At 39.0% G+C, this 25,525-nt stretch overlaps 2 protein-coding genes across 7 annotated transcripts in view; one reads left to right on the top strand and one right to left on the bottom strand.

Moving 5' to 3' along the window:
* Positions 1 to 13,141, top strand: part of ATF7IP (activating transcription factor 7 interacting protein) — a 126,045-nt gene extending 112,904 nt beyond the window's left edge. For all 6 annotated transcript variants that reach the window (XM_035028176.1, XM_035028175.1, XM_035028174.1 and 3 more), the window contains exons 12-15: positions 96 to 251; positions 2,550 to 2,732; positions 4,789 to 4,901; positions 8,539 to 13,141. In XM_035028176.1, the coding sequence (XP_034884067.1) occupies positions 96 to 251; positions 2,550 to 2,732; positions 4,789 to 4,901; positions 8,539 to 8,958 (872 nt within the window). In that variant the 3' untranslated portion in view covers positions 8,959 to 13,141. The remainder of the gene's footprint in view (positions 1 to 95; positions 252 to 2,549; positions 2,733 to 4,788; positions 4,902 to 8,538) is intronic.
* A 924-nt stretch (positions 13,142 to 14,065) lies between these two features.
* PLBD1 (phospholipase B domain containing 1) overlaps positions 14,066 to 25,525 on the bottom strand; it is a 54,999-nt gene continuing 43,539 nt past the window's right edge. The window contains exons 7-11 of the mRNA XM_035028173.1: positions 20,953 to 21,153; positions 20,706 to 20,846; positions 16,974 to 17,159; positions 16,254 to 16,360; positions 14,066 to 14,363 (exon numbers count right to left, since the gene is read on the bottom strand). Of these exons, the coding sequence (XP_034884064.1) occupies positions 14,181 to 14,363; positions 16,254 to 16,360; positions 16,974 to 17,159; positions 20,706 to 20,846; positions 20,953 to 21,153 (818 nt within the window). The 3' untranslated portion in view covers positions 14,066 to 14,180. The remainder of the gene's footprint in view (positions 14,364 to 16,253; positions 16,361 to 16,973; positions 17,160 to 20,705; positions 20,847 to 20,952; positions 21,154 to 25,525) is intronic.

Below are 25,525 nucleotides of genomic sequence, written 5' to 3'. Positions count from 1 at the left end.
GTGGCAAGCAAATGTAAAATTCACAAATAAAAGAAAAACCTGTATTTCTCATTTTTGTCTATCAATAATCACCATGTCTCACTTTTCATTAATAGACCCTAAAAAGCTAAACCATACTCCTGTGTCAACCATGGGTTCTTCTCAGCCTGTGTCTCGACCATTGCAACCCATCCAGCCTGCACCACCTCTTCAGCCATCTGGGGTGCCAACAAGTGGACCATCTCAGACAACCATACATTTACTACCTACAGGTAAACTTGCTGAATCATTGAGTTGAAGCTTTTAGTTTTGCTTACAGTGAAATATGACTATGGAAGTAAGTGGAAAGATTAGATAGAAAATTAAGGGTAATTCTCTGTTATTTTGAGGACAGGGCATCTTTTTGAGTGTAGTGTAACTTAGATTTGCTGACCACCTTAAGTAGCACCACTGACTGATACAGAGTGGTTATAAGGAAGAAAAATTACATATGTTTTTGTCATCTGCCACTATAAGCAGCAGAAATGAATATAGTTTCTTTTGAGGGGATGGCTATAATGATTCATTCTGATTATGACCACAAAGTAATAATTGACTGATGAAGAAAAAAATTTTAAATGATTCTTAATGTGAACTAGTTTTAACTGGCTTAACACTACCATTTGGAGATATATACTAATGTTTTACATACTGCCTCTCAAGAAGTTATAAATCTTATATTTTCAAGATGTAGCCTAGATCTCCTAAACTATGGGGAAGCCAACCAAGAGAGTTTGTCTTTTTTTTTTTTTTTAAGATTTTATTTATGTATTAGAGAGAGAGCATGCAAGTTGGGGGAAGAGTGTAGAGGGAAGGGGATAGAATCTCAAGCAGACTGTGGAGTGTGGAGCCCAACATGGGGCTCAGTCTCACAACCCTGAGATCATGACCTGAGCCGAAATCAAGAGTCAGACGCTCAACTGACTGAGCCACCCAGGAGCCCTAAGGCAGTTTGTCTTTTTTTTTTTTTTTTAAGCATTTTATTTATTTATTTGACAGAGCAGGAGAGTACAGGCAGGGGAAGCAGCAGAGGGAGAGTGAGAAGCAGGCCCCCTGCTGAGCAGGGAGCCTGTATGGGGCTTGATCCTAGGACCCTGGGATCATGACATGAACTGAAGGTAGTCACTTAACTGACTGAGTCACCCAGGTGCCCGTTTTGTCTTGTGTTTTTTTTTTTTTAAAGATTTTATTTATTTATTTGAGACAGAGAGAATGAGAGAGAGAGAGAGAGAGAGCACATGAGAGGGGGGAGGGTCAGAGGGAGAAGCAGGCTCCCCGCCAAGCAGGGAGCCCGATGCGGGACTCGATCCAGGGACTCCAGGATCATGACCTGAGCCGAAGGCAGTCGCCCAACCAACTGAGCCACCCAGGCGCCCTGTTTTATGTTTTTTTTTTAATAAAATAGCTCATCACTAGAGATTTATCTGCAAAATTATATATGGACTTTTCTCATTAAGGAAAACATTGAATTCATATGGAATTGTATCTAGTGAAATCAAAGTTTAAGTCACCAATTTATATAATTTAGAAGGAGATATCATTATGCAAACCATGTGCATAATAGATAATAAAGTGGGTAATAAAGAGATAAAGAGGTAAGTATTCCTCCTTGTGTACTTTCTTCCCCTTTCTCATATTGAAAGTTCAGATATGTAAAGACTAAGTTAAGTAAAGACGTTAGTAAATAAGTCATTAGTAAAGAAACCTTTTTATCAGATGTCTCATATCCAGTGTTTACCTCCAAATTTGTTTTATTATGGAACCCATTTTCCATATGAAAGGAGATTTATTATTATCTTTTATTATATAGTTAATATGTGGTTATTTGTAAAATGTGATGATAATTCAGAGAGTTATTAACTCCTAAAATAATTATTGTAGTTCTATGCTGCCAGTGAACAGTTAGGACTTTTTTGATAAATATGTGTTAACAACACTCAAGGCATGAATGTTCTCTAGAACATAAATTAGGAGGAATGCTGGAGTAGAGAAGGAAGAATTCTGTATTTTAATTGATGTTTTATTGTTTTGAATTAAGAGATGGTTTGGTTCACGTAAAGAAAACGTCTGTTACAATAGCCAGCCAGATAGAAAATTAAGGATAATTTCTTGAACTGTGGGAATACAGTTACTCCTGGATTTATGCCATTAGTAGAAGGCCTTCAGGGCCCCAAATCCCACTCTGCTAAGAATAATTAAACATTGAGGAGTGAAAATGTGCTCTTTTAATAAAGTCATTCCCATAAGATCATACTCTCAAGTCTTTATCTTTACATGCTTATCATCAAGTCAAACTGAAGAGTAGGGAGGTCATTGGACATGGTTGAGGTGCTCTTTCTTTCTGAAGTTTGGATTGTAATAATAGTTACTATTAATTTTGGTTGGCCATAACACTCTTCTCTTTCAAGATTACAAAAGGAGACTGTTGTCTGTATTTCTGTCTTTATTATAGTTAGATTTTGTGCAAAATTAATCACCATTAATAACTGTTTACTTAACTGGCATTTTAATGTTTTTCTGCTTTTCATTAGCTCCAACCACCGTGAATGTAACACATCGTCCAGTAACTCAGGTGACCACAAGACTCCCTGTACCGAGAGCTCCTACAAACCACCAGGTGGTTTATACAACTCTCCCAGCACCACCAACTCAGGCTCCCCTGCGAGGAACTGTCATGCAGGCTCCTGCTGTTCGGCAGGTCAATCCCCAAAATAGTAAGAGACTCTTTTCTTGTGTATGGCCTCAAAGTTACATATAGTCCTTCAGCATTTAGTGGGCTTACATTGACATTAGATTTAGCAAAAAAAATTGCTTATAATATTATATTAAAACTATTGATAATTTTTCTTCTTCCCCTAGGAGAGTTAACCAGAAAAATTGGACATGTGTATCATATGATTTGTGCTCCATGTGTTGTCTTCAATTTAATTTTATTTATGGCCTGTATTATCACAATGCTCTATTTGATAGTGGTCTGCACTCTCTTAAGAGATACCTAATTAAAGTGGAAATGATTAATTGTGGCATAGCCCAGATAATGGAAATGATGGTTAAGGATAGCCTCCAATGAGAGAGAGTCTTAAGGGTGTGGAAGATGGCTGAGAAATAGAAGACAGGAATATGTTAAAGGAAATCTATTGTTTCTACACACGCACACACAGATATATATACACACATATATATAATTATATATATATACTGTATTTAGTAGTAAAATACAGCGTACAAACAAGTTTATATAAAAAGTATATGTAAAGTTTAAAGAAAACTAACAGAATGAACCACCTATGAAATCTCCACCAGTCTAAGAAATAGAGCTTTATCAGTATCCTATAAGCCTACTGTATGCCTTCATTGTATCCCTCTCCCTTTTCATCAGAGGTAACCACCATCTTCATTTTCTGCTTTTGTGTATGATTTTGCCACCAAATAAATATCATCAAAAATACTTAGTTTTGCAAAATTTAATAGCAAGGGCAAATCTAGCTGTTTAAAGAAACTGCCATTATTAGGTGATGATTTCGAGGAGAAAATAAACTAAGCAGAGTCTCTGGTTCACAATCTGGCTTCAGTTTTTCTCAAGTTTACAAGAGCGTTTTCTGGGAAATCAGTCAGTGGGGTCATGAATGAGTTCTGGGAAACTGGGCTCACTATAGTCAGGGTACCTGGCAGAACTATAGTATGGGCCAGGAACTGAATAAATGGCAGTAATATGGTCCGGACAGTAGTTGATTTAAAATTGTCTGTTTCTGTTACCCTAACATATGTCAGAACAGTTTTCTGTTCAGTAAATTGAGTATCCTCAGCTGTTCACGGCATGGAGAGAAAGTGAGGAACCTCATTAACACGAACCAAGGATAACTTATAGTTGAGATTTCTGCTCTAGTTGAAAAGATGAGACAGCTGAGATTTTTTTTTTAAGATTTTTATTTATTTATTTGAGAGAGAGACAGCGAGAGAGAGTACACGAGTGTGGAGGAGAGGGAGAAGCAGGCTCCCCAGTGAGCAGGGAGCCTGACGAGGGGCTTGATCCCAGAACACTGGGATCATGACCTGAGCTGAAGGCAGATGCTTAACCGGCTGAGCCACCCAGGGTGCCCCAAGCAGAGATATTTTTGAGGACAGCTTCAATTTGTCTACCTTTAGAGTTACACTGCTCCATTCTGGCCTGTTTGACTTCTACATGTCGTGTACCACTGTGTTCTACTGTTCTAGGGTTTTTGCTTATAGTCCTCCTGGTAGGGATTCCATTTATTTCTCTTATGTGCTGGATCTCCACTGTTTCTTGTATCTCATGTTTTCCTCTTTCTTGATTTTCACTCTCATAATTAGTGGCACATATCCTCCAAAGGCTTCTTGAGAAAGGGTTTATAGAGATAGATTTTTTTTTTTGGTTGCTTGCATACAGGAAAATTTCTTTCTCCTCAGGCTTATTATTTGGTTGAGTGTAGACATCAAGGTTAGAAATGTTTTTCCTTCCAAATTTTAAAAACATCACTTTGCTGGCTTCAAGTGTTTAATCTGTGTTCTACCAAATTTAGACTAGAAATCTAGGGTTTTTGTTTGTTTGGGTTTTTTTAGAGAAGGAGAGAGATGGGGGGAAGGGCAGAGGGAGAAAGAGAAACTTAAGCAGGCTCCATGCTCAGCAGGGCTTGATCTCACAACCCTGAGACCATGACCTGAGCCAAAATCAAGAGTCAGACGCTTAACTGACTGTGCCCCCGAGGTGTCCCTAGAATTCTAGTTTTATGCCTTAATTTTCTTTTGTAGGTGTCACAGTTCGAGTGCCTCAAGCAACTACGTATGTTGTAAACAATGGACTAACCCTGGGATCAGCAGGACCTCAGCTCACAGTGCATCACCGACCACCACAAGTGCATACTGTAAGTGTTGATGTTTGGATATCTAAACTTTTCAACCGTAGAGCTGTCAAATATTATTGTAGTTAGCATTTATCCTTCAACCTAGTTGTATCAAGAGGTAATGACAGGTCTTCTGTTTTTCCAACAGAAGTTTATTTAAGAAATAGGTCTTACCATTATGAACAAATGTTCTTAGGGATGGTAGCCATCAAGGATCACTGAGTTTGCTTGTGGTGGTATACAGTGTTCAAGAAGCGTCCATACCTGGGGCACATGAAGTAAAATAGACCATTTTTTAACTCATGGTTACATTAGAAGAGTATTTTTGAGTATTAGTGTTATTCATGTTCTAGCTTTATTCTTTTCCTCAAAACCTTATAGCAGTTCTAACTGGTATATTGCCATCACTTTATTGTTTTTAATAATCTAATGGTATTGGGAATTCATTTGTTAAGAGATGACAGAGAAGATCAAAGATGTCGTCTTAGTTTTAGGCTGCAAAACAATATCACATTATTCTGTGACATGATTATAACAGTATTTGGTATGGTATACCATGTAAATGGAAATGCTGGCTTTATGAGAAGGGAGGAGATTGAGATTTCATATCACTTTTCACCAAGCAAAGAGTCCCTTTTTTAAGTATGCATAATAATTACTAGCATTTCTTGAGTGCTTGCTACGTGCCAGGCACTGTCAATATACTTGGTCCTCAGGAATCCTTTAGGAGTCTTGCTCTCCTTTTTTATTCTTTATTATTGATATGGCAGCTTATACACAGAGAGTAACCAGCCCAAGGTCATACCTCATAAAAACTCATGCATTCCAGCTTTCTAGTCTATCCTCTTATTTTTCTTACTCCACTACAATGAAAAAATGAATGTTAATGGAGCACTAACTATATACCAGGCACTCTACTAAGTACATGTATTATTTTATTTAATTCTCACAACCCTATGAGGATATTATTCTCCTTTTGATAGAAGAGGATACCATGTCACAAAGATGTTAAGTGGTTACTCAGGTTACTCAGTGTCATTACCCAAGCTAATGTCAGAGCCATTTTAACACAGGTTGTCTGATCCCAGCACTTGCAGTGTTTCAGATCTGGCCCTGTTAGAATATATGTGTGAATATACCATTACTGTTGTTTGCAGCTACAGATAATTTCTTTCATTCCATATTCCTTCAAAAAATATAGAGTAAAAATCTCTAATACCATAGTTTTACAGATTTTTAAAAAAAATTTTTTTTTATTTATTTGACAGAGACCGCGAGAGAGGGAACACAAGCAGGGGGAGTGGGAGAGGGAGAAGCAGGCTTCCCACGGAGCAGGAAGCCTGATGTGGGGCTTGATCCCAGGACCCTGGGATCATGACCTGAGCCGAAGGCAGATGCTTAACTGACTGAGCCACCCAGGCGCCCCATAGTTTTACAAATTTGATGACCTATCAAGAGCTTTTTTTCAAAAAAACAGGAGCCCATGTGTATTGTCTTATAATAAACTGTGTATCTTACAGGAGGAACTTTTTTTTTCAGAAGGAACTTTTTTTTTAAATTTTATTTTAATTAATGTAAAAAATGCTTTTAAATGAGAATTTGCAAATATATCAATAGAGAGTATACTGTAACAATTCCCACTTACCCATCACTCGTCACTTATCAGCATATCATTTCATATTTCTTTTCATTCTTTTCATTTCATATTTCATATTCATTATCAGCGATCATTTTCATATATAATGCCACCCACTTATTTTGACAATCCATGTATACACGGGGTTATTTTGAAGCAGATCCCTATTGTATTATTTTATTTGTAAAACTTGAATAAAAACCTCCATTGCAATGGCAAAAATGAAAAAACAAAACTCAGTTGACTTAATACTAAGTTTCAGGATATGAGCAGATTCAGAATCCTAGAATTTTAAGAATTAGAAGGGACATAACAGCCATTAAAGCTGTTGTCAAACTCCTTAAATTCTTGTGCTCCCTCCAGTCAGATTCATGGCTTCAGCCATCTTCGCTTGGATCTTGCTGTTTATTTAACGTTATTTACTTAGGTGACTAAATCACTTAAGGAAAAAAAAGATAATTTGAGAGAGTAAATAGAGCAAAATGTCCAGCATTCAAATCACTTCTACTTTTTCAGCTTTCAATATTTTATTTAAATTTGATTTTTTTCCCTTCTAACTTTATATTCATTTTAGCTTTTTAACTGTGGATTCTGCCTTTTTCCAGATATGTATATGAATTTCTTCCACTAGGCATATGAATTTCAACACATTTGCTTTCCTTGAAATTATCCAGCATATCCTTTTTGAGTTCTTACTATGTGCACATTACTGCTACTAAGCTTTGACAGGGCATGGAGATTAAAAACATAGCATCAGACCTTCACAGAATTCATTGTTTAGTGTATGTAAATAACTCATTTTATGAAATGCATATTAAAACATAGTTCTTATTCAGTGAATTTTAGTTAAGGAAATCTTACTTGTTTCATGACTTTTAGTCTAAAGTCAGTGAACAAATGACACGTTTCACTTGGGAAAAAAAAGATCACTCCATATCCCTTTTTCCTGGCTCACACTTGAATCTTTTTAGAAAAAAATTACCATCACTGTAATCTTTATTAAAACCTACATATAGGGCGCCTGGGTGGCTCATTTGGTTAAGCGTCTGCTTCAGCTCAGTTCATGATCCCAGGGTCCCGGGATCAAGTCCCCCATCAGGCTCCCTGCTCAGCCAGGAGTCTTCTTCACCCGCTTTTTCTGCCCCTCCCCCATACTCGTGCACTCTCTCTCTCAAATAAAATCTTAAAAACAAACAAACAAACAAACCCTAGGTATAATAATAATGTCCAGTGTTAGAAACAGAGTTTGAATTCATACACTTACTATTCATGCTTTTTCATCATATGGCCTTTACCTTTCCAAATGTCTTTTCTTAATGCATATGCCCTATGTCTTAGTAAAAGTTAATACTTGTTTTTGCCCATAAATCCCCTACTTTCCTGTAGCCCCATGCCCTTATTCATGCTTTACCTATTGGCTGAAAGGTTACACACTATTTCTCCATTTCTAAATCTTACCTTTCATAGTCCAACTTAAATGTCACCTTTTTTGTGCAGATTGACTAAGAACATAATATGTACATTCAGCTTTAAATGTGCTTATTTGTGATCTGCTACTGTCCTTAGGTGGAAAAAATGGCTTAAAAATGAAAGAGTTGAATACTCAAATTACATACATATAGTAGACTGTCATACATGATGTTTAAAACTCTTACATTATTCTAAAATGAGAATCTATAGCATAGATAATTAAACAAATTATTTTGTTAGAGAGAGATGATTATTTTAGTTTCTGTCAAAATGATTTTCCATCAGCAAAGGCTTTCCTTTCTCAAGGAAAGCTTAGTATTTTAGATGTAGAAGGTATATTGGAGTATCAATAGACAAATAATATTGTTTATGGTATGACTGGTCACAAATCAAATAGAGCTAGCCAAATGTGGTACAGTATTTGGTATTTCTTAGTATTCTTGATGTAAAATGATAACTCTTTAAATGATGTCTGAGTTGGTTTAGTTCTAGCATTCCAAAATAGTCCTTTCTGTGATCATTATTAAATCAATGTGACTCTTCTTTTATTAGGAGCCCCCACGCCCTGTGCACCCAGCACCCTTACCAGAAGCCCCACAGCCACAGCGTCTGCCCCCAGAAGCTGCCAGCACATCTCTGCCTCAGAAGCCACACTTGAAATTAGCACGAGTTCAGAGTCAAAATGGCATTGTACTGTCATGGAGTGTCCTGGAGGTAGACCGAAGCTGTGCCACCGTTGACAGCTACCATCTCTATGCTTACCATGAGGAACCCAGTGCCACGGTGCCCTCACAGTGGAAAAAGATTGGAGAAGTAAAGGCACTTCCCTTGCCCATGGCATGCACTCTCACCCAGTTTGTATCTGGCAGCAAATACTACTTTGCAGTACGAGCCAAGGATATTTATGGACGTTTTGGACCTTTCTGTGATCCTCAGTCAACAGATGTGATCTCTTCTTCCCAGAGCAGTTAAACCTTGGAGCCTTTATCTCTTCCTCTTTTCGAGTTCCACTTTTTGGTCTTGTTTTAATCTTGTGCATGATATCCATTGTAAAATCCACATTGTGCAAGATTTCTTGGACAGATGTGTATATACACTACATTTGTTTATAATCAGAAGTAAAATAAACAGCCCATAAAGCAAGAGTCTTTTCCTGGACAATTGAAGCTTCAGGGTTTTGAAGTGTAAATGTGCACCTTGCTTTAGTTTTTAGGCTGGGGAATATGTGTGGGTGTTTATGTGTGTTTTTCCCTATTTATATGTTTACTGCAGTGGAATCTCCCATTTCCATTCTCACATTTACCTCTCTTCCAGTATAAAGTAAGTAGATCAAGGGATCCGAGGTATGGTATGTAACTGGCATGATTCTGCTTCTGAGGGATCTGTAGGTTCATAGCTAAATGAATCTAAAGGAAAGAAAAAGCAAAATGGTTAAATAGTTTAAACTAGGTTAATTTGAACACAGGAAGGATCTGTTCATCTTTTTTCTTTGCTTGGTTGTTAATTAGGTGAAAAAGATCTGCATTGGCCCCTCTTTCCTAATCTGGCTCTTACATTTATTTTGTGCCTTAAAGATTAACTACTAAAATAAACATGACCATTTATCCATTGTTGATCTTCTCTTTCAGCCTTTTGCCCTTCATTTCTCCTTCATCTCTACTAAATATAGCACATTCTCCTCAAGTCAGTTTTAAACTTAACTAAGGCTTTTAGGTATATTCTTACCAGTGGCATCACTACATTTAACTCTAAAAATTTGACTGCTCTTTTCTTCTAAGAACATAAGTGCTTTTTATCTTTGGTCACTACTTAAATTAACTGTGTAAAATGGACCAAGAGAAGAAAGACCATAGTGTGTAAGAAAATTGTCCTTCAAACATATTTTAGAATTTATATTGCATACTGTGTTAGAGATTAGGAAAGCAATGCTAGTTCACTTTATCACCCAAAGCGTAGTATTCTTTCGTAGGTAGTAAAATTCACAAAATATAGTGAGCTAGAATATCAAAGGGAAAGCTTTATTTCCTTATTACTCTCCTATCATTTTTTTCTGTTTTAACCTTTTAACTTTGTTTTGATGGTGCCAAGTTTTGTCTGATTTACCCTCTGTCAACTTTGGACAGAATTTAAAGTATATCCTTTGGGGTTATTTTATGTAACAATTAGATAATACTTTCTATGCGTCTCTGTTCCTGTTCAGAGTTACTCAAATTCTGTTTAGATCGTGGATTTTCAGTATGAGTGCCGCTCTACTGGTATCAGGTAGGTGTTCAAGTGTAGGTAGTTTAGGGCAGGAGAGATGGGGTAAGTTTGGGGATGAGAGTATGGTTGGGAATAGTTTGGAAGAAATTCATGGAGTTTGTGAGATAGTTTTTCAAGGCATCTTCCCTTACCATATTTGAATTCATATTCCTATCTTCTCAAAATAAATACATTTTTAATTTTTCTTGGGATTATAGGAGGGAGCTATCCCTTCTATTAATGCTGCTTTGTTTGCAGCTTTGATGGCTTGTAATGGGAAGCATTCTAGCTGTAAAGAAACTCTCATTAGAGACTTCACCAGTCAGTATACTGTCACATTAGGTGTAAAGTTTGATTGATGCTGAAGAAAGCCTACAGATTGCCAAAATGTAAGTGCTCCAGAACCTTCCTTTCACTTTCAGAAAATGAGACCACAATGAGAAAGTTTTCATGAATCCAGTTTGCCAACCAACTACGTAGATGTTACTCATTCTAGGACTAATGATAAGAAGTTGTCAGTGTCATGCCAATGAAAATTTTAAAAGGGAGAAACTGATGATCTTCTAGCGTATATGAACACCTATCTATATCTGCATGTATATATGTTTTTACCCGCAATGGTGGCATTGTTGATTATGTGTTCAAGATCATTCCTGTCTACAGAATGGAAAGCCTGTGTTCAATTAAAAATGTTCTTTATTGGCCGGTTTTATGGTCATGTGATGACAATTTGCTTACCTAGCCTAGAAAAGCTTCCCTTGGTGAATGTGTTTATTTATATTCACTAATCATTTTTTTTAAGCTTTCATAGCATTATATAATCAGGTGAAGAAAGCTCAGTAGAATGAAAATACTATTTTAGCCTATATTGTGTGTCTTCTGTCAAAGAAAAAAAAATAAATTCTCAAATAGTAACCCTAAAAATACACTTACTATGGCAAAATAAAACTTTTTATTCCAGATGGTGGAAGGAAGGTACAAAGAGAGACTGTAATTATTTGAGGAAAGTGTGTATTACGAGATGCTTTCCTCAAATTAGCATGCCATGGGATTTATAGGCAACAGCTATATTGAATTTACTGAAAACTGCTAGGCTAGGACTATAGGCATTTATTTTGGGCAGGTTTTGTTGATGAGCTCTGAGTTTGTTTTGTTTCTTTTGAGAGAGAGAATGGAGGACTGAACTAGAAATAGCTACTGATTACAAGACTATATTGTAGCAGTTCATACTCCATGGTACCTTTTCACAAAGTATTACAAATAAGTTTGATTATCCCATTTTGGGAATGCAAGTTTGTTAACAGTTTTAGCCTGACAGTACTTGTGTAAGTATTGCCTTATTGGAAATCCCTAAAGCTTCTGATATTTCCATCTGAAATATAGAGTGTTCATATGGCATTTGAAGGTAATGGTGATGTTTGTTGCTCTATGTTTTGCACTTTGTCAGAGTAATTTTCACCCTGTTTTAAGTGTGAGTAAGCCTCATTTTAAAATTATGTTCTTGCCAGTTAGTTTATAAAGTACAAAGACAACATTTCTTGTTAACTGTTAACTTTATGAGGTAACTATATCCCTGTTTCCCTGGACTCGCTTTAAAATATGCAGAATACTGTGTACTGTTTAACACAGTAGATGTTCATGAGAGAAGTGAAGAGTACAGCTTTCTTCCTTGAAAAGTGCATATTTATTGGGATGCCGTTTGCCTCACAGAGAGTGTTCCCCACTCAGCCCACCGCCATTGCTGGTTAGTAAATGAAAGATGGAAACATGACCGAAAGCAAGGAGCTTAGAATTGTTGGTACATCTGTCTGCAAAATTCCTTAGGCAGGCTGCACTATACAGTTCTCTTACTGTATTGAGTAAGTGTTAACTTAGTTTTTATCGTTTGCTTTTTTGCTTACATTTTCCAAATTATTTATGCAGCAAGGTGAATGTTAATATTGCATGATACGCATTTACCTTGTTCCATGGATTTTCCAGTACTGTACAAGATTAACAAAATAATGCCTGTGGTATCCTCTTCTCTTCTCTTTGATACACTGTGATTTTAGCACATTAGAGTACTGAAAAGACCTTCCAAGTGTTCTCCCCAACTTTCCTTCTTGGGCTATTTCAGAATCATATGATTTATTCATTATTTTAATTTCATTGTTGACCGGTCGTTGGCCTGTTTTATTCTAATTTCCAGAAAAACCATGCCCCAATATTGGATTCTTGGAAATAATTCTATTTAAAATCAATGCAGGATTCTGCCTTCCTTACTATTTACTGAGTGATGCCCCTCTCCCACTTTTTAACATTTTTGGACAAACAGAAAGAACAATCTCATGAAGTGTTTTCGCTAGTGTGGAGGACTTAGATTTAATTCCTAAAATACATTCCCCTTGAGCCAGCCAAATGGGGAGGAATGATAAAACACATGTTTTGTCTTCTCCAAACAGTTTTATCATGCTGCATAAGTTTTTTTTTTTTTTTTTGTAGAGTCAGCTAAGTACCCATCATTTATATTTAAATGCTGGGGTGGGGGGGGAGTGTTTTTCTTTTAGTTTTGTTTGTAAATAAGGTAACTGGGCAATCAAACACCTTTTGGGGATCCTGGCTTCATTATTTTCTCCGCTATTTCAAAATTAAATATAAAAATAAATCCTTTGTAGGAAACTTGCATCCTGATTTTTCTTTATTGCAGTTGAAAGTGTAAATAATAAGACAATGTAAGACCTTCCTAATGTCTAATACAAACTGGGCTATAGCAAGTTGCCCTATTTTTATTAGGTTTTGAAGGTTTTGTGGGGTTTTTTTTTCTTTTTAAAATGTACAGTAGAGTGGTGTCTGTATAAGTGTTAACTGTAGTGGGATTTTGTCCAGCAAGCCTGAAATTTATACTTTGAAATAAACTACTGGGTTTTTAACATTTGAGTATTCTGATTCATTCTAGTTATTCTCAGCCCTTGTGTTGCTTTTGGAAGTCTCTCACATTGTTAAGAATCACCCATTATACTGTATAATATGGTTTATTTAACCCACTTGGCAATACCACAGCACTCAAACAACATAGAATTCTCTAGCTTTGAAGGAGTTGTTAATGTAGAATTGCTCCCAGATTAGATATGCTACTTTTAACTGATGGGAGACCACATTAAGGTTATATTGTGTGCCTAGTCTGTACCACGAAAAGACTCAGCTGGTGCTTGTTAATGGCTGGAAGAATCACTAACTGTATTCTATTAGAGGTTCCTTTGAAAACGAAGCTCCACCATCCCCTAGGTCTTTGTCATTAAGTATATCCAGCCCGGGGAAGGATAAAAAGCATGGAAGAGTGTACAGGTTCTTAGGGGCAAGGCCTAGAAGTGACACTAGTATCAGATTCCTTGGGCAAGAACCCTATCACATGGCACAGCTATCTAGGGAAACATGGGAGATGTGGTCCATGTGGCCAGGCATGAAAGGAGAATATGGATCTGGGTGAGCAGTTTCTGCCATACCGTCCTGTATATGAACTTTTATGGTAAAGCCAGGTGTTATTATTTATCTTCTAGAGTATTTCTTCTACAGTGTGTCACCCTGTAGAGAATGTGTGTTGTAAAAAACTACAAAATCAACAGAAAATGAAAGTGACACGCTGAGGGGTGCCTGGGTGGCTCAGTCGTTAAGTGCCTGCCTTCGGCTCGGGTCATGATCCCAGCGTCCTGGGATCGAGCCCCGCATCGGGCTCCCTGCTCGGCGGGAAGCCTGCTTCTCCCTCTTTCACTCCCCCTGCTTGTGTTCCTCTCTCGCTGTGTCTCTCTGTCAAATAAATAAATAAAATCTTTAAAAAAAAAAAAAAAAGAAAGTGACACGCTGAATTTAATATATTTTATTAAGACTAATTCTGAATGGAAAAGAATAGCTAAAATAGTGCCTTTGGAATCTTATTTGCAACCTTCTATTCCCTTCTATTCCCTCAGCTCCCTCCTTCATTTTATGTCACGTTTCAAAACTGGTTTCATGGTAATAAAATCAAAGTCATAGGTCTCTGGCATGCCCTTGTGGAGAGTTTTGTTGAAACGGTTCCAGTGAAAAACAGGGAGGCCACCTTGTACTGTGGGACCGCTAATGGCATAGGCTGTATACGCTGACGCGAGGTAGATATCTGCCACCTGGAAAGCGAGAGGAGAGGGACGTTTTAGAAAAGCGTTTGGAAAAAACTAGATTCTTGTTTTTCCTTTTTTTTTTTTTGTCCTGCTCTTTCTCCAAAGTCACAATATTAGCCCCCTTTTAAAATAAAATATCGCAAGCTTCCACAACATGCTCTTCCATAACCATTTGGTATTCAGATGTGAATTGAGTAGAAGTGCATTAACATAGCCAAAAGTGTGAGATCTGGAGTCAGAATGCTCATATTCAGAATTCTAGCTCCAAAACTTGTTTAAAAATAACCCCTATAGGACTCCGTTTTCTCATTTGTGAAAGGGTTTTAATAACCATACTTCACAGAAGAGTTGTCATGGGGATTAATGAGAGCAAATGCTTGGAGCAGTGCCTAGAATATATTCTTCAGCAAAAGTTGTTACTAATCAGGGCGGTAACAAGAGTTTTAAAGTAGAAGGAACTCAACATCCAAAAACGAGGTCCATGGGTTCTCAAAAGCATCTAACCACTGGGTAGCAGCAAATCTTAACCTCAGGAAAAAGATGTCTCATAGCTTCTGATTTTCCACATATTCAAAATGGCTCAAGGAAAATGATAGTAAGTATATCCTTCAACAGAAACTCTTTTGATGAAAAATTGGCAGACTCCTCTCTCCAGAAGAAAGTAAAACTTGGCAGGTCGAAGTTCGGCTTGGGTTCTCTCCGGTAAGGCGGCAGTCATTCTCTGTGTATCTGGGAATGGCTAGAACACTTCTTGCACGCTCTACTGAATGTTTGCAAATACCATTAACAAGAAATAAGCACTCACTGGGGTTTCATGCGTGTCAGGCTTTCTACACCCACTGAATTTTACTTTACACAACACATTGGGGCTCATTAAAGCTAGAGCTTTGGTATCATCATATGGCTAAAAAGTAGCTTGAGTAGGAACTAGACTATTCTAAAGCATCTTCTGTTTAGGCATTAGGCTGATAGAAAAAATTATGTGTAGGCGGATCAGCATTCTTAACAGTTAACTCCACTTCTAACAGATTTCTCCCAGAATTTAGGACTGAAAGTGCAAACAAAAAGACAAGCCCAAACCAGGAGTGCAAAAGGACGTGGTAGAATATTCTTTTCCACCAACCACATGGCTAACTCATACCCTCGGACACCCCAAATCCAGTAGTGTGCAGGAAAGTTTTTAATGACCAGCTCTCTTGAGAGGAAAAAAAGACCCTGATTTGTAGTGTTTGCTGATTTGCATGGTGTAAATACTCCTCCATGGCTGATTTCAAGCTATCCACATGATGTCAACGGATTTTAACAATTGGTTCTCACAAGCCCTTATGAGTTGGCTTCAGCCCACCACTGCAAATAAGTAATGCTTATTTATTACCTATATTAGGAGACGCATTACAGCACTTAATAATTCTAACATGGTGAAAAACCTTTAGTGCTTGTCCAATAAACCTGTTCCTTCAGCTAAATTCAGTTCCTGTTTAATGTGAAATCACACTGCTTCCAATAATAGGTTCTTTGGACTTTGGGCTAGTCTGGTAAAACTTAAGACATCAACATCATCATCATCATCACCATCATGGTGTACATTTACAAATAACACAACATCGGTACTAAATATTCTTCACAACAATCCTATAAGGCAAGTACTGTTATGTCCATCTTACAGATAAGGAAACAAATATTCCAAGATTATGGAATTTTCTATTAAGTGGCAGGGCAGGGCATTAAAGTTAGGCAATGAGACCTACCACCAGAATCTGCAAAAGCTGATTCCTGAATTGAATTTATGGTCAGAGACAATATTGTGTTTTATGCCACAAAAATCTCTGCAGCTTTGCCTTTGGATAGGCCTAGGTGCAGGTAAAAATTAAATTCAAAAGCCAATTCGCATGTTACCTTTGTGTCATAGCAACCTCCAGGACTTGGGCTAAGTGAGTTCAGGTCTTCACGGCAGCAGATGGTATTGCAGGGATCGCCCTTACTGTAAGGATCCTTCCTATAATCTAGGAGGAAACAGTGATGGGGAAGAGGGTGAGTACTGGTTGTTCTGGGATACACCTGCCCACAGGAAGCCTTTGGACCTGTTCAAGTCTAGATAATCAAGAGTCCACCCCAGTGGCCTCATTCACCCAGCCGCTCTCAAGAAACTTGCACAGTGAAGAGTGGATGGAAGAGAGAATAAAGGATAAATGTGCATCACTATTTTTCTACAAAATAAATACAAATTTGATACTGTTCATCAAAAACAGAGTATTTATGAATAATTTTTGTTTTATTAGCTGCTTCTGTCTTTGGAAGAAAACCTGTGTTAGGGTTGAGGGGGAGTGGTAAAAAAAAAAAGTACTCTGTATGGGTTATTGCCTCTGTGTTTTATATATTCTTTTTTTCAGTGAAAAAAAATCTGTAGAATCTTCTTCCATGGCATTTTATAAAAGAAGACAAAATTCTATCTTTCGAGTATAAAATATGTATAGTATTGATTGAATACTAAAAACTTCTTATAATTCCTTCTACTGCTGAGATGGATTCTTAACGTGGGAAAACGTACACGGATTCTTTATTCATGTGGAGGAAAGGGAGTTTTGAGGAATGATTCTTGAGAAATGTGCTACGTACTGTTGTATCGCATGATATATTTCATGGATGCCATATCAGTCACGTCCCCTTGGTCACGCCGGAAGATTTTGGCTCGTGAAGCCATATCATAGGAGTACTCCAAACCCAGCTTCTGAACTAGCATTGGATAGCCACTCCAGCTGTAGATTTTTTCATGGAAAGGAATGTTGTAGGAGGGCCAATATCCTGATTTGGGATGGAAGGAAGGAAAGGTGAGATTGACAGGGAGACAAAAGAGAGATGGAACAAAAGAAATGTTATTAATGATAGTTTCTTTTGAAAATCGGCACAGGTGTGTGATTGCAAAATGATATTATAAAGAAAATAAAGCTTTGAATGTGAACACTGGCCTTCAAACTGATCCTTTTAAACGTACAGAATCAGTATACCTCTAGATGATTCCATTAGGGAAAGAAGAGCATCAGAATTCTTTGGTTTTCACCCAAAATTCTTTCTTATTTTTTTAAAATATTTTATTTATTTATTTGTCAGTGAGAGAGAGTACAAGCAGGGGGAGCAGTGGGGGCAGAGGGAGAAGTAGGCTCCCCACTGAGCAAGGAGCCCGACGCGGGGCTCCATCCCAGGACCCTGGGATTATGATCTGAGCCAAAGGCAGGCGCTTTTGGACTGAGCCACCCAGGCGTCCCTTCACCCAAAATTCTTAAAGCAATCTATTAACCAGAAAATAACCTTATGATCTGGATAACAAAATGAAGTGTAACACAGAGCGGTCTGGGGAGCTGGTTTAAGTGAACCTGGTTCCTGAAATGTCGAGATAGTTTCACAGTGTGGCCCTAACAGGGAACATGCCAGGTGCTAATCATGGGACAGTGGAAGAATATAGTACCTAGAGTTCAGAAAACCTAGGCTCAGGGCTAAATCACCAGGTCTTAGGCAGTTAACCTCACTTATTTTCTCCTTTTAACAGGGAAAGGAGAAGGAAGAATCCATAATTTGAAGAGACTGGAGATGATCTTTAAGGTTCCAGCAGGCTTTAACTTCTTTTTGTAAGCGTTCCTTAAGGCTTAGTTCCATCCCAAGCTTCATAATGTGCCAAGGCCATAGAGCACATTCGTCACTAAGTGTCAGACATGTGACACAGCTCTAGTACAATCAATATTTCAGGAACAGCCCAGATTCCAGTGGCCTGGGCTATTGTTTATAGGACAGTTAGTCAACGCAGGGACTCTTCCACCATTCAGCGTTTATTTCCCATCCCCCATATTGTCTTGGCCTTTGTCTGCCTTTCTCCCTTTTGACTGTTTTATAGGATCCCCTTGGTAATCATTATGCTTGGTAAGCATTAGATGAATATTAACTATTATAATTATTATACTTCTCTTTATATGAACGCAGCTGAAATGAATAATCAAAATGGCTGCTTTACACATCACATTTTCATAAAGCTTCATGATTTACAAAAACATTTAGAGTATCTTGTATAATCTCACAACAACCTAATTATGTATATAAGCATTACCATCCCTCCTTATAAAGAAAGAAACAGAGGTTCAGAGATGTTCAGTGCCTCCCTTCTGACCAAGGGCTTCCAGCAATATACCACAGCTGCTTCCAAATTCTAGGAGGTTTGTGGAACTTTCTGTCTTTTATTATAATGGCTATATGACATCACGTAAGTATTTGGGCAAATCGCTTTCTGAGCCTTTCTTTCCTTACAGTAAAATGGTAACAATGCTACTTATCTGGAAGTATCTTAATGAAGATCAAACAAGAGAACATAAGTAAAAGGCCCGAAAGAGTGCCTAGTATATAGTAGACAATGAATTTAACTCTCTGTTCTTCCCACCTCCGGTAAAATAACTACAGACAGATGAGCATTAGATTTTTTTTTTTTTTTTTTAGTCTCAGAGTAGATTTCTTCATGGGATCTAGGAACAAGATCACAAAGAACTGGACTGCCATTCCATAATCAGTGGCAGTCCAAAGAAAAAAAGGCCTTGAATAACCTGTCCCCTCCGGTACACATCTCCCTCTTGAGGCTGCTAATTTTGTCGGGCTCTTACAAGCTGGATGGGCCAGGCTTCAAGATCAGCCAGCTGACTCCTCAGTTTTGAACTGCCATCCTAACCAAGTGACTGTCAATGATTTGACTTCTCTATTGACTTGGTGATCTCTGATCTGCTGGGCAGCTGAAGTCACCACCTTCACTAACTGTTTTCTGCATATTATGAGCATTTGGTTGGTGTCATTAGAAAGTCTCTGGGAACCTGGGAGCCTGAGGACCAGGCCCTGATTCCCGGGGTCCGTATCTTCCCTTGGTTCTGTTCCTGCTCATCTATCAGCTGATCTATTGCAATAGCTTCCTAATTAGTCTCCTGCCTTCTCTCTGACTTCCAGTCTTTTCTCCCTTTTCAAAAACTCCCATTTTCTAAACTGCTTAGCAGGATAGAAAAGCACCACCACCTTCCACTACATAGCCCTTCCGCTAGCTATCTCGAGCTAACAGTCTCTCAATCACATCAGTTTTCATGCCTCCATTTGTTTGACCTTGTCCCCTTGTCAAATTGCTGAGCTCTTTTGTGACCTTTAACCATCACTCAGACATCATCTTCACTCTCATTTATTCAAGAAACATGCACATATGTTGTGTGTGCCAAACCCTATGATCGATGCAAGACAAGAGTGCTTGCTTTGTGTCAGCAATGTGCTCAAGAATTTACAAGAATTATCCCAATTCACTCTCATCACAACTTTGTGAAATTACAAAGGTCCACACTCCCACATCCAGAATCTCTTGGAGGCCAGATAATTCAGTACTCAGGGTTTTGCAGATTTTAGAACGGCAACGGGGTGTGCATACCACATATGACATTGCATTCTCTGTGGGCAACACTTCATAATCAAAGGCATTGAAATTTCTGTAGCCTAAGGTATAGTCTCCCTGGAGGAGAGGAAATAAAGACTAAATAGTTCAAGTCGACCGAACTACCAAACGGGTAGTTTTTGCTACCAAGAGGAGGTCAGACTACTAAGTTTGCTAGGAAAGAACAACAAAAAAATATCTTGAGATTTCAAAATTACTGATAAGTGATTGTGGACCTTGTACTGCCACTGTTGGGTTTTACAGATGGAGAAAGGGAGGCTTGGAGAGAGTGGATCATTTGCCCGAGACTTTGAGGAGCAGAGATTCAAATCGAGGTGGTTCTTCAAATGGTGGGGCTCTCGTCTTGCCCTCCAGACCCGCCTTCTCTGATCCTCCCACTGATCACAGCTCCCCCTGGGCTTGGTGCCGTGGACGTTATGACGGCTCTTCCCTTTCTGGGTTCTAACGGCTGTTTATGTGCCTCCCTTCCTCACTAGACTGCTTCTCAAGGTCGGAGATTTTGTACCTGCAGCCATGCTTTTCCAGTCCCTGGGCCAAGGAAGCACTTCTGTAAATATTTGCTGAATTTGACTAAAAGCTTTACCCCGGACCTACCCAGGAGCGAAGGCAATATTAGAGCTATGAGAAGTCCTAAGACTATAAATGCCTGGATTTGTCCCCAACTACACAGTGTCCTATAAGAGTTTGCGGTGCCGATTTTACATGTTGTGCTGAGGCTGGGAATTCTTTCCCAGTGTAGCCAGCACTGGCTTTCTCATCCTTTCTTCCCCACCATTCAACACCCCCCGCACCCCATCATATAGCCCCGTACCACACATTCCCCACCACATACGCATACACACTCACAGACTCATCAGACTTCCAGACTTCTAGCATAAAGACAGTACCTCTCCGTAGAACCTCAGTTTGGTCAGAATATTCTACATATGTAGGAATTTGCTCCACAATGTAGAGAGTGCCTGCGTCAAGGCTATACTTCGGCTTTACCTTCTTCAGGTCCAGGACCATGTACTGATTGTTATAGGTGCCTGAAATATTGGGAGACATGAAGAAGGGTATGGGTATGGGTCTACTGGTTAACTCGAAACCTAAACATACGTACCTGCCTAAGAGCTATCCTGCCGGGCCACTTACCAGAGTTGTAGTTTGAAAAGATCTCTGCCCACTGCCTTCCATCATTTGCCATCATATTGGCTACACGAACTCTTTGCCATGCGAGGAGAGACTGGGGTACCACAAGCTTTAGTAGGGTTTTATTATACACGCTGTTTGTGGTCTGTAGCAATACCAAACCACTGCTAAGAATGTAAAAGTCATCCAGAGACTCCAAAAACCCTACAGGAGAGACAATTATACAAATCAGCATACATATAGCTGGTATATTCAACCAACATTATTGGTGTAGAGCTTTGCATACACAATGCATTTTGCAAAGAGTATCAGTTATTATGATCCTTGATCTGCAGTAGCCTCTCTTGGTTTGGGCTCACCTCTGTGTGCTTACTTAGCAGTTGCTTATAAAACGGTGCCAGTGGACCTCTGACCCTAGATTCTCTATCGGTATTTTTTGATTTTATAATTTGGACACTAAAAATATCTTAAATCAGGACTATTCCAATTTTCCAAAATGATAAACAGAAATAGATCTCCACTAACTAGGATTTTGCAGGAGAACTTGTAGTGAGGGAGAGGTATTAACAGGGTTCATGGTTGGATAATAAGATTAGGGATGTCCTCTTTCTTCTCTTTCTACTTTTCTGTATTTCCCAAATTTTACATAATGAGTCTATAGGATCTTTAGAAAGAGGAAAAACATCTACACTTACCAGAGGAACTTCCCAAACTTACACCATTTTTATACCACCTTATCATTTCTGCCATATCTGATCACTTGTACTATTATTTACTTACTATTTTTTCCTTAAATTAACTCTCTTGTCAAACTTAAAGTACTTAACTTGTTGCATACAATAATATCCGAAGAACTGTGGGGTTAATGTTTTGGCTTTTTTTCCCTCAGGAAACACATTAAATCAAACACATTTCTACTAACATGCAAAAATTACTTGCCCATGGACCACCTAATACCACCTCACCAGCACTATGCAGGCCACACCTGGAGAAACACCAACAGATCTGAAGCTTTTGTGTTCGCGAAGAACAAGATGAGGCTCAGAGAGGTGAGGACACCTGTCCAGGACCATACAGCCAGCTTGACCCAGTCCAGCACTCTTTCCACTAAGTGTGAACCCCTACGCTCAGCCTTCATGGCTTTCCTTCTTCTGGCTTAATGAAGGCTGGAGGAGAAAAGCTTCATGGAGGAAGCAGACCTGGAACTGAGTCAGGAAGCTTGTGTAAGAGCTGACTAGGGGGCACCTGGGGGCTCAGTCAGCTAAGTGACCGACTCTTGGTTTTGGCTCAGGTCATGATCTCATAGTTGTGAGATGAAGCCCGTGTGCGGCTCTGTGCTTAGCATGGACTCTGCGGGAGATTTTTTTTTTTTTTTAAGATTTTATTTATTTATTTGAGACAGAATGAGAGAGAGAGAGAGCTCATGAGAGGGGGGAGGGTCAGAGGGAGAAGCAGGCTCCCCGCCGAGCAGGGAGCCCGATGCAGTACTCGATCCCGGGACTCCAGGATCATGACCTGAGCCGAAGGCAGTCGCTTAACCGACTGAGCCACCCAGGCGCCCCTCTGCGAGAGATTCTTTTCCCCTCCTTCTCCCTCCCCCTCTGCTCCTCCCCAAACTCACTCTCTAAAATAAATAAATAAAATCTTAAAAAAAAAAAGTTGACTAGGTAGAGAGCAGTGAGCACCACAGGTATGAACAAAGATGTACAGCAAGAATAGATGTGGCATAAGAGATTGGAAGTTTGGGGAGGTGGAAGCAAAGAAACATTAGAAAATAGAGTTGGCCAAAGAAGGCATCAAGATGGCCAATAGACACATGAAAAGAGGCTCAACATCACTCATCATCAGGGAAATGCAAATCAAAACTACAAGGAGATACCACCTCACACCTGTCAAAATGGTTAAAAATCAAAAACTCAAGAAACAGCAACTGTTATTGAGGATGTGGAGAAAAAGGAACGCTTCCTTGTGTACTGTTGGGGGGAATGCAAACTGGCGCAGCCAATGTGGAAGACTGTATGGACGGTCCTCAAAAAGTTAAAAATAGAACTACCCTGTGATCTAAGAATTGCACTACAGAATAGTTACACAAAGAATATGAAAATATTAATTCAAAGGGATACATGCACCCCTGTTTATTGTAGCATTATCTACAATAGCTATGATATGGAAGGATCCCAAGTGTTCATCGATAGAAGAATGGGCAAAGAAGAGGTGGTGTATACATACAGTGGAATATGATTCAACCATCAAAAAGAATGAAATTGCCATTTGCAACGACATGAATGGAGCTAGAGAGTAGTATGCTAAGCGAAATTAGGTTAGAGAAAGACAAATACCATATGATTTCACTCATATGTGAAATTTAAGAAACAGAACAAATGAACAAAGGCGAAAAAAAAGATAAACCAAAAACCAGACTCCTAATTATAGAGAACAAACAGATGGTTACCAGAGGGGCGGTGGGTGGGGGGTATGGGTGAAAGAGGTGATCGGGATTCTTTCCTTGTGATGAGCACCGATTAATGCATAGAATTGTTGAATCACTATATTGTACACCTGAAACTAATATAACACTTCATGTTAAGACACTGGAATTAAAATTAAAAAAAAAAAGAAAATATAGTTGGACAGTCGTTCATTTATTCATTCAACGAACAAACTATTGTGCATCCTCTCTAGGCCTGGTAGGGATAGGTGGGGTGCTATCAAATAATGGGATCACCTGAAGCTAAAGCTACGACCTCAGAGCCTCAGTGGGAGTCAGGAAGCCTGCATTTTTGTTCCCTGCACTGCAACTAACAGATTTGGCACTTTTTATTTTATCTCTCTGTTCCTTATTCCCTTCCTCTGATAACCTGGGACTAAGTGATGTCATGCAGCGCTAACTGTGTAATTTTAATTTCTGGAAATTATTGAGTAGGAAAGTTACGTGATGAGGGTAGTGTCCAACCGACTCATAATGAACCTCCACAAGGCTGTCACTGGCCTATTAGGAGTTCGTATAAATGACAGAAGGTTGCACATTGCCCGTGGGATAAGTAAGGCTTGATGAGTGCATGGCATCCTTGAGTGAAATTTTCATGGGCAACTCCTCTTGGAAGATACAGCCTGGACACTGGATGCATGGCTTCACAAGCATAGTGTGGGATGGGTTTCAGTGACCATTCATTCACCTCTCAGGCTGGGGTCATTTTGCAGTGTTCAAACTGTACAACCGTATTTGGCTGCCTTGGGCAAGCTCCCTGGTGGAAGAGCTCCATAGAGTGGAATGTCGTATTTCTGGCATAATAAACTTGCTAATCCACTCCTTGTAGCAACCTCTATGAACACAAGAGGGCAGGCGTTCTTTAATATGTGTGAGTGACTACTACTAACATGTAAAGGAGCCGTGGTTCCTCCAAGAGCAAGACTGTTTATTACAGATGGAAAAATGTAGGCCACCCAGAGTTCTGGAACAAAGAGAATGAATTGGCTTGCAAAACAACTCTAGTCAAGACGGTGGTTAATTCTATAGTTTAGAGCTTAAGATGAAATAAAAAGGAAAAGGCCAAGTGGGGACAAAATCCTGAAGCATTACAAGAGAAACAAATGTTCTTTGGCAATGTCAAATTATATTCTTGCTTTTATCTGTCATTAGCAGCTTTGAAAGGCAGACAATTTTAGATCAGGAGGAAGTGAAACACTCAAGTATGAAAGCCAGGCTGCAAATAACATTTCATAGTAAGTTCATTGCCGAATTTAATTAAGAAATAAAAGGGAACCCTGACAGTTAATAAATCTCAAGACTTAAAACAAATCACTTGAATCACAAAAATAAACAGAGACCACTACCCTCCGATGCCATTTAGACCTATTGCTTAGTACAACCCAGAAAAAATGTAGCCTTGTTGTCCTATCAGGTGTATTTAAACTGCGCCCATGTCCACATTGCATTAATTTGCAGCTGCAAAGCCCCAAAGACCAAACGCCCTCATTTTATCCCCAAAGAGTAGAATCAGTGTTGACCAAGAACGTAAATAACACACAAATCAGCATCAGGAGTATGGATCATGTTTATAAAAATAGCTGTGCTGCATTTCTTCACACACACACACACACACACACACCACCCTCCATATTCTCTGCGATGTGACCTTGCAGCGTCTCCCATCAAAAGATGCATGTTTCCCCATCTCCTCAATCTGGGCTGGATTTGGGACTTGCTTCAGCTAACAGAATGTGCCAATTCCTAGGCTAAGCCTCAAGAAACCTTGCACACTTCTGCTTACTCTCCTGGAACCTTGGTATTGTCTTGTAAAGAAGCCCCGCTGAGCCTGGTCTCTAGGTGAGAGGCCATGTGGAGGAGGACCAACCATCTCAGCCAAGGTCAAGTTCTAGCCTGCCAACCCCCAAGCGTGCAAGGGAGTTCTTCCAACCTCAGCAGAGCTGCACACCCACTCACTCCATAGACAGCCACAGAGGCATGAACGTGAGCAGCTGAGGTGTCTAGAAAGAGCCACTTAGCTGACCTGTGGACTCAAAAGCAATAGTAATCACATATTGTTTCTAGCCACAAAGTTTTGGAGGTTATTTT

This window comes from Mirounga leonina, unplaced genomic scaffold, assembly GCF_011800145.1.
Source record: "Mirounga leonina isolate KUSES-001 unplaced genomic scaffold, KU_Mleo_1.0 Mir_201, whole genome shotgun sequence".
NCBI lineage: Eukaryota > Metazoa > Chordata > Mammalia > Carnivora > Phocidae > Mirounga > Mirounga leonina.
The sequence above is the reverse complement of the archived record's forward strand: the minus strand, read 5'-3'. Positions and strand labels throughout refer to the sequence as shown.